Source organism: Prosopis cineraria, unplaced genomic scaffold (genome assembly GCF_029017545.1).
Source record: "Prosopis cineraria cultivar Desert tree isolate PC_DT_omini unplaced genomic scaffold, ASM2901754v1 PC5, whole genome shotgun sequence".
Classification (NCBI taxonomy): domain Eukaryota; kingdom Viridiplantae; phylum Streptophyta; class Magnoliopsida; order Fabales; family Fabaceae; genus Prosopis; species Prosopis cineraria.
The window spans coordinates 7,035,296-7,044,621 of record NW_026555336.1 but is presented as its reverse complement, the minus strand read 5'-3'; the positions used below and the strand labels follow the sequence as shown (position 1 = coordinate 7,044,621).

At 36.6% G+C, this 9,326-nt stretch overlaps 1 protein-coding gene across 1 annotated transcript; it reads left to right on the top strand.

The window, feature by feature from the left end:
- The first annotated feature begins 1,684 nt into the window (after window positions 1–1,684).
- Window positions 1,685–8,829, top strand: LOC129311184 (E3 ubiquitin ligase PQT3-like). Its single transcript, XM_054953258.1, has 15 exons — window positions 1,685–2,673; window positions 3,100–3,196; window positions 3,410–3,491; window positions 3,582–3,751; window positions 3,837–3,910; window positions 4,017–4,073; window positions 4,164–4,320; window positions 4,402–4,550; window positions 4,638–4,802; window positions 4,886–5,185; window positions 5,415–5,465; window positions 5,636–5,885; window positions 6,117–6,263; window positions 6,765–6,840; window positions 7,928–8,829. Exons 1-15 carry the CDS (start codon window positions 2,508–2,510, stop codon window positions 8,582–8,584), a joined length of 2,598 nt encoding a protein of 865 aa, XP_054809233.1. The 5' UTR covers window positions 1,685–2,507; the 3' UTR covers window positions 8,585–8,829.
- Window positions 8,830–9,326: the final 497 nt, after the last annotated feature.

Below are 9,326 nucleotides of genomic sequence, written 5' to 3'. Positions count from 1 at the left end.
TTTTTTAATAATTTGATAAGTAAATTTTAGCAAAATAACAAGTTCATTTAAACTTATAACATGTAAAATTTTTATAATAAAAATAAGCAAATATTTATAAAACCACTCCATATTAAATTTCTTTAATAAATCTCAATTAATAATTTAACAAATAACTATTTATGAAATGATAAATTTCATTACTAGTGTTGAAAATTTCTCTTGATAATTTAAAAAATAAATTTTGACAAAATAACAAGTTCACATAAGTCATTGACATGTAAAATTTTGTAATGAAAACAAAGTAAACATTTATAAAAAAATCACTCTATATTAACATTTTTTAATAAATCTTTATTGATAATTTAACAAGTAAATCATATGTAAAATAACAAGTTTCGTTACTAATTTTAAAAACTTCTCTTAATAATTTGACAAACAAGTCCACATTGATAATTTAATAAATAACTATTTGTGAAATGACAAGTCCATCACTGATTTTAAAAATTTTTCTTAATAATTTGATGAGTAAATTTTAATAAAGTAATAAATTCATATTTGCTTTTGACATATAAGCTTTGGATAATAAAAACAAGTAAATATTTATAAAAACCACCTCATATAAATTTCTTTAACAAGTCTCTATTATTAATTTAAAAAATAATCATTTTTGAGATAATGACAAATCCCATTATTAGCTTTAAAAATTTTTCTTAATAATTTGATAAGTAAATTTTAGTAAAATAATAAATTTATATAAGTTTTTGACATGTAGGCTTTTGATAATAAAAATAAGAAAACATTTCTCATAACTAGTGCATATTAAATTTTTTAACAAGTCTCACTAGTAATTTAACAGCTAATCATTTGTGAAATGATAAATAATCATTAAACTCCTAACAAGTATTGGCACAAAAAGTAAAAACAAAGTAAAATATATATAAAAATTTGTATTATATAATTGCAATAAATTATTAGCCTACTAGCTAACTATCATTTTGGTCCTCAATGAGTGTGGGTTCAAACCTCTTGATCACTTTAAAAGAAAAAACAAAATAAATTTATCCCACTTGATAGTTTAGTGACCAACATTGGAGCCTAGTAAATGATTTGGCCATTGGTGTCAAAGCTTTGGCATTTGATTTGGTGAGTGGTTTGGCTATCAATATTAGAGCTTTGGCATTTGATATGGCGGGCAGTTCGGCCATTAATGGCATAGCTCGACGAGTGGTGTTGTGGTGATAGTTTTTTTTTTTTTTATATGAGATAATTCTATCTTTTCACACTAAAATTTAATTATATTTTAATTAATTAGTCTTATAGAGTGAATTAAGAATCTTTTGATCCTTTGACATAAATAAAATGCTTTAGAGATCCTTTGCTGTGGTTTTCTCAACATATAATTCAAAATACGCCCGAGTATTGAAGGTAAGTATCCCTACTATAAAAAATTTAAAATCGAATCTCGGTGCGTTCTCATTTCTCAAAGCATACTTTGAAAATATCAACTTATGGCCCAGCCCAGCTGGCCGGCATGTAAAATTATTAACATTATCAGTGCATGTGAAATAACAAAATTAGTTTATGTTTATTATCAGGCCAGGATCCCCGGCCCACTAACACCTGCCGTTGCGAGTCCATATCTAAAATGTGACAACAATAAATTCATGAGCGTGCCTTATACCAAAAAAAAAAAAAAAAACAAACAGATATCGAGCTAGCGCGGTTGGTGACGTTCGCTTGTGTTACCTTGAAGGGGAAGTATGGTGGAGGATTTTTATTTTAGAAATAATGAAATAAATTATTAAGCGAACGCTCGCTGACCCAGTTACTTTCTATCAGCTTTTCCTAGCCCTAGACTTCATCATCGAGGCTCGCCAATCTTCGCCATGATACTCTTCGATTGATTGGGCGTTTTCTGCATCACTTCGGATTTTCTCTGGGCGCGGCGGAGGAGTTTCGCGATTCTCATCGGAAGGTTCGATCTTCACCGATCATATCACATCTTCGCTCCGTGGTTCGATATTCCTGATTGGTTGGGTCGATTTCTTCAGAAACAGATCCTGTTTCTCTCTGATTGTTCCTTCCCGTTCGGATTGTTGCTGCTACTAGTTCGAGAGGGTTGCTTCTGTTTTAGATCCCTCTAATATTCATCCAATCCAAGGGCGATGACGATCTAAGCACTCTAATTCGTGCTTTTGGAGGCTTCTGAACTTGGACGCTTGACGGAGTTTAGATTTTCTTGAATCTGAAAGTTGCAATTTCTAACGAAGACGAAGACTCGGCATCTGGCTGCGGGAAAAAAATCAAGGAGAGCTCACCGTTTTGCCGGTTCGATTTGTGCGATCCTATATGAGTAATTGACAATAGGAGAAAAAGAAAAGAAAAGAGCTTCAATATTGTACTGATTGTTTAGAAGTTTGATATCAGGCGCTCATTTTATCGAGGCCTTTGATTATAGTTTATTTGTTTTTCGCTATTGTGTTGCTGTTATCCTTTTTCTTTATAGATTGAAAGAGAAATATACCATGGCGGTGTATTATAAATTTAAGAGTGCAAGAGATTACGATTCAATTCCTATGGACGGTCCTTTCATCTCTGTTGCTACATTGAAAGAAAAAATTTTTGAATCAAAGCATTTAGGCAAGGGTACTGATTTCGACCTTGTGGTCACCAACGCCCAGACCAATGAAGGTTGGTTCTGATTTCAATTAAACTATTGTCTTGGGGCTATGGGGTTCATGATTAATTTTAAATTTAAACAATATGGTTTTTTCCTTCTAGTTTTACACTCTGAGCTCTGTAATCTGGTTTTCAGGAGGATGTTTCATGGTTAAAGTTACAGTATTTACCATGTTTCATTTTTATCTTAGAAGAAAAACTCATGGAATTCTTTCTATTTTCTAACTACAATACTCAAAATCTTGTTCCATGCTTAAACAAACTAAAGGGAAATGACTTCTGATAAGTGGCATTGGTTGTTGGTCAGGATGTTCAGATATAATTAGGCTGCAAGCTACTGATAGGAATTTCATGCGTCCAACTTTGCGGGATTTTAGTATGGTTTTGTGTATTATATATGCAGTGTTTTATAGTGTCTCTGTCTCTTTGGAATTTCAGAATATCTTGATGAAGCAATGTTGATACCTAAAAATACATCAGTGTTAATACGTCGAGTTCCTGGACGGCCACGTTTACCAATTGTTACTGAACAAGAGTACTATCTCAAACCTAAAATCTCAATAACTGTTAGATTTATCACGACAGATCGTTCATTTTGTTATTTAGGATAAATTCACAAAACCCTCACTTTTATTGCAGTTCATATCATATTTGGCACAATTAGCAGTAAAATACTGCTCTTTTCCTTGCAATGTCTGCTGATATATTTGATCTTTCTTTGAGTTGCTACTTGTTTTACATTTTGCAGGCAAAAGGTGGAAAATAAGGTGGTGGAAATTGAGCCTGAAAAGAGTAGCATACCAACTGTTGATGCATCTTCCATGAAATATGTAAGTGTCTTCTTTTATAATTTCTTATCCTGTCAAATGTTTCTTCTGCATTCCTTAGGAGATAAGTGCTTATTAAGTGCTTAATAACAGCCTGAAGACTCTGAATGGGATGAATTTGGCAATGAGTTGTATGCAATTCCTGATGTATTGCCTGTTCAATCGAGCAACTTAATACCAGAGGCTCCTCCAACTACAAATAAAGCTGACGAGGACAGTAAGATTAAGGCTTTGATTGACACTCCAGCCTTGGATTGGCAGCGGTGAGTTTTCTTCTTTCTTTAGCTCTCGCCAAATACCTCTACTTTATAATATTGTTGATTTTTTTTTTTTTGGTGGGGTGTGTAGACAAGGTTCTGATGGCTATGGTAGGGGTTTCGGAAGGGGCATGGGTGGACGGATGGCTAGTGGACGTGGTTATGGTAATTCTCTTGGCCTGTGCTTGAATTTTTCCTTTTTCCCCCTTCCCTTTCTTGGCCTACTGCTTTGAATGATGTCATGTTTACTTATTCTTGCTGGTTTGGGCAGGCTTGCAACAGAAAACACCTCCACCAGGTTACGTGTGTCATAGGTGCAAGGTGCCTGGTATGTATTGAATAAAAGTTTCTATTTTCTTATGCAAAATGGTGGGTAGCAATGCCAATGTGCTTAGACTACCTCCTTTCTCTTGTTCAGGGCATTTTATTCAGCATTGTCCTACAAATGGTGATCCAAATTATGACCTTAAGAGGGTGAAGCCACCCACTGGCATTCCGAGATCAATGCTTATGGCAGCTGCTGATGGTTCTTATGCTTTGCCAACTGGTGATGTAGCTGTCTTGAAGCCAAACGAGTGAGTACCTTGACACTTATCTGATATATTATTTCATTCATTTGCAGGCATGAAATTAATTGCCATCTTTCTTTATAAAAGGGCTGCTTTTGAAAAAGAAATAGAAGGCTTACCAACAACACGCTCTGTTAGTGATATACCACCTGAACTCCGGTGCCCCTTGTGCAAGGATGTGATGAAAGATGCTGTACTAACAAGCAAGTGTTGTTTTAAAAGTTTTTGTGACAAATGTAAGTTTTGCTGTACTTATATTGTTTGCTTTTTGAAGTTGAGCATTTTGTTGATCAGCTGATGCTAATTTTTAAATTTTCCCCCAGGTATCAGGGACTACATCATCTCCAAATCTGTTTGCGTTTGTGGTGCAGCTAATATACTTGCAGATGATCTTTTACCAAATCAGACGACAAGAGACCTAATTAGTCGCATAATGGAGACAGGAACTACTAGCGCTGAAAATGCTGGGAGTGCATTTCAAGTTCAAGGTTATTTATGATGGGATCTGTAACTATTACTAGTTATTAACTTGTCGTTATTTACATTGTTTCCCTGCTTTGGATTTTTTTAGATATGGAGTCTGCTCGTTGTCCACAACCCAAGATTCCTTCTCCAACCTCATCTGCTGTGTCTAAGAGAGAACAAAAGGCGTCCCCTTCTGATGAAGGAAAAACGAAAGTGCAGGAGACAGCTGATGATAGAAAGGCATTATCTGTGCCACAGAAGATGTCGGAAGATGTAAAGCCCACAAGAGCTGCTGATGTATCTGAAGCTACTCATGAGTCAATGACTGTAAAGGAACAAGCTTCACAAGGTAGTGCTCAGCTGGTTGAGGAAGAAGTGCAACAAAAGTTGGCTCCTATTGAGGCAGGTAATGCAAATTGGTGTCAAGTTGTTTTGATAACTCTTCAAGTTATACTGAGGAAGAGACGGAGGGTGGTTATTGGGGAGCTTATGTGAATAAGGATGATAATGGGAGGACCATCGTAGAAAAACTTATTCTTTTTCCTCTCCCTTTTCCCCCTTTTTTAGGCCAGTTTCATGAGTTTTTTTTCTTTTCTTTTCTTTTCTTTCTTTCTTTCTTTTTTTTTTTTCTGCAGCGAAGAAAAAGAAAAAGAAGAAAGCTCGTGTACCCATTGTACCCACAAATGGTAATCTGCTGCTCTCTTTTCTTTCTTATGTATTGACATGCTTCTGTAATGTTTCTTTTGAGATCTTATGCATGTAATGCTGGAACTTTTAGTGGAAAAAATGGAAAGCTTGTGCCTCTTATTCATGTTGTGTAACTCATTTTAAATTAAATTTTGGATGCATCTTGCAGACTTTCAGTGGAAAACTCCACAAGACTTTGGAGCTGATAACTATATGATGCCTATGGCTCCGCCCCCAGGCTATAATCCATACTGGAATGGCATGCAACCTGGCATGGAAGGATTTGTGGCACCATATGCAGGTGCAATGCAAATGATGAATTATGGCTTAGGCCCCATAGATATGCCTTTTGGGGGTGTTATGCCTCATGATCCCTTTGGCATGCAGAACTACATGCTGCCTGTTGTTCCACCTCCAAGGTATTTGTTAGGCTAATTATCAATATTTATCTCCATTGATTGGGGGTAAATGGCATCACTTCATCCTCCTAATCTTGCTAGGCTGAGGGAGTTTTTTTTTTTTTTGGGTTTTTTTTTTTTTGGGGGAGGGGTGTTAGAAAATTTGCTTGCGTGTATAATTTTATATATAGGTACAAGACTGCAGTCGACATGATTTTAACTCATGAGACATATATCTTGTTACATGTTAAGGGATCTTGCGGAGTTTAGCATGGGCATGAATGGCATGAATGGCATGAATGCTATGAATGCTCCCCTTCCGATTATGAGTAGAGAGCAGTTTGAAGCTCGGAAAGCTGATCTCAGGAGGAAGCGTGAAATTGAGAGACGTGGAGAAAGGTACTATAAATGGAATTTCTAGTTCAGCTATTCGGCTATTTCATTCAATTCTATTTATTGCCTGTACTTGTTATTGTAATTATATCTACGATTTTAACTGTTATCTTTCACTTTCACAATTTTGTCAAGAAGTTATTGAATTGGAATACTTGTTTTCTGAATAAAGTTTCAACCATTTCAATTCTATTTATTTGAATTGGAATACTTTCTGAATAAACATACCAGGCACATTCCTAGAGCGAAATTATGGATGTCAGAGGATATCTGAATGATTGTTTAAAATGGTGGTTAATTCATGATTTAATGCCTTAGAATTTGATTTCCACCTCACTCCTTTTGCCTCTTAGTAATGGACAAGGGTACTTGGTTATGGACAGAGAAAACATATTTTAAATGTATTGACGTGATTGTTGCTCGATGATCGATGCCGCTGTGCATCTTATTTCAAGTGTTTGGTATATTTTTACTGTGCGTTTACGAGACTGTTTCATCATGAAACAGGGACATGGCCAAAGATCGGGAGATTGGTAGGGAAGTGAACAGTGGTGGGGATGTTCCTCCGATAAAATCAAAATCTGTATGTACTTTTTATTTTTGTAATTTCTCTTTTTTCTGGTGGACTCACGCGGCATTTGCCCTTTTGAGTAGTAGTTCTTTTGAAAGCTTAGCAAGAAAAAGTACCCACACCCTGGGCAAAAAGAACACCGATATTGCACTAGATAACGCCACGTTCAATTTTGGTTGCGTGTGGTTATGTGTTGTGGAATGTGGAGGGAGCAACGACCCTAATATAGTTTGCCATATTTCTGAGGTCAACGACAACCAACAAATGGTTTAGAAGTTCGTTGAAATAAAACCTCGACGGTGTTAGGTTCCGACATATAATTAGCTGGGCTTCCATTGCTCTACTTGAGATCTTGAGCTGACACTACATTGAACAAGTGCGGCAAAGTGGGGATGCTGATCCTGAATTTGTGCCTGCTTATTATTCCTCCGTTTGTATTATTACTAATTATTAATTTCATCTAGGCCTGGAATCTCCAAGAGGAGTTTTTCTGTTACTGAAAAGAATTGGTTGTTCGAGGGGTACAGAAACGTATCCTTACGTGAACAAACAATTATTTATTTTTTAAAAATTAGTGATTACATTTGTATTACTTTTATTCTTTTCAAAGACATTACAAGAACGATTTTGTATATTTAAAATTCTAATTATTTTTAACTTAATTTATATTTTTATATGTATCAAAACTGGGTTTTACTTTTGTGGGTTTTTTACATGTATAAAATTTAATTTATTTTGTATATGTATAAACGATTTTTCAACCATAAGGTGGAACTTTGAAGTACATTGAAATGTTATAAAGGTCAATTGCATTCCGTGTTTTCCCCTGCATAACAGTACAGATACAGAAAATAAGTAGTCACTTGCATTCGTTAGGGCTCGAGGCTTGTTAGAACTTAGCGTTTTTAAATGTTCTCTTTTATGTGCTAAAGAAAGAAAAGGGGGATAAAAAGGGCTCATTTTAACGCACGCGTGGTTAACTGTTTGGTGGGTGGCAAAAGGGCTAATAAAGTACCCCACACACACAGACACAAAAATCGGAGTTTCTGGAACGTTGCTCTTAGCCGCTAACAGTTGGAATTTTTGTCTTTCGGTGCAGAAACCTACTCCACCGCCATCGGGAACATCTTATAACCATCACCACCGTAGTCGATTGGACCGGCCATCGCCAGATCGATCCTCGCGCGAGGTCGAACCTTCACGCTCTTCTAAAAGGAAATCTGAGCACCACCTTGATCGCGATCGGGATCGTGATTACGACAACGATCGTGACCGTGATTTGGACCCTGACTATGGCCATCACCATCGCCATCACCCCTCGGAGTCCTCATCTAGGCGCTCCTCTGAGCCGGTGGCGAAGAACTCTTCTGCTGCTGCTGCGGCGGCGGCGGCGGCGGCGGCGGCAGCTGCAGATCGCAAGCACAAGGCCAGCGTCTTCTCTCGCATAAGCTTCCCAGAGGGCGAGGTAACCAAGAAGAGGAAGCTCGCCACGTCATCTTCTGCAGAACTAGCCAGTGGATCGACGACTTCGGCGCATCACAAGTCAGTATCGAATGGGTATTATGACGATTACAAATCGTCAGGGCCAGGGAAGGTCGTTTCGACTGGAAGTGGAAGGAGGAAGAGTGTGGACTACGAATCCAGCGATGACGAAAGGCATTTCAAACGGAAGCCGTCTAGGTACGAACCGTCTCCGCCCCCTCCGCCACAGGCAGATTGGGAGGATGAAGGGAGGCATAAGCGCAAGCACAAGTAGATTCGATTCAAACTCGCCATTACTGCTGGAACTCACAGGCAGGAATTTGAAGGCGAAGCGAGCAGCGGGAACTCGCCATTACTGCTGGGACCTGAAGGCTCAGCGAGCTGCGAGAGCGAGCAATCGTTCTCTTGGAAATGTCGATTGAATTGTAGAAACTGTAAAATATGTCTGCTTTATTTAACCAAAAAGGAAATGTTTCAACTCTTTAAATTTTTTATATAAGAATCTCATGTTCTTGTTAATTCAGCCCTTTCAATTCATGTTTTGTTGGACCTGTAATTTTTTTTTAACGTTTTTCAGCCAATTAATATTCTTTTAATGTCTTCTCAAATAATGTCGTTTCATACCAAGTTTCGTGAGGAAAATGTGATTTTAATTTTCATCGGACCAATTTATTGGACAGACAAATAATAGATTAGCTGTGTGGCATAAAGTTAAGTTTTTCCCCGTCAGTGTGAAGTATAAGATCATTGTTTTTAAAATCAGACTGAATATTAGATCGAAAAAGTTAGCGGTTCACAGTTCGCAAGATTCAATCGGTTGGACTATTGATTGGATCAATGGTCTAACCGGTGACATAATAATTAAATTAAAAAAAATTATATATGTATGTAATAATTTAAATATAAAAAATACATATGAAATTATTATTTAACTTAAAAAAATTAAATATTTTAAATTTATCATGATTTAACAAGCTATATAATACAATATAATATCAAATGATTAAAAAAATTAG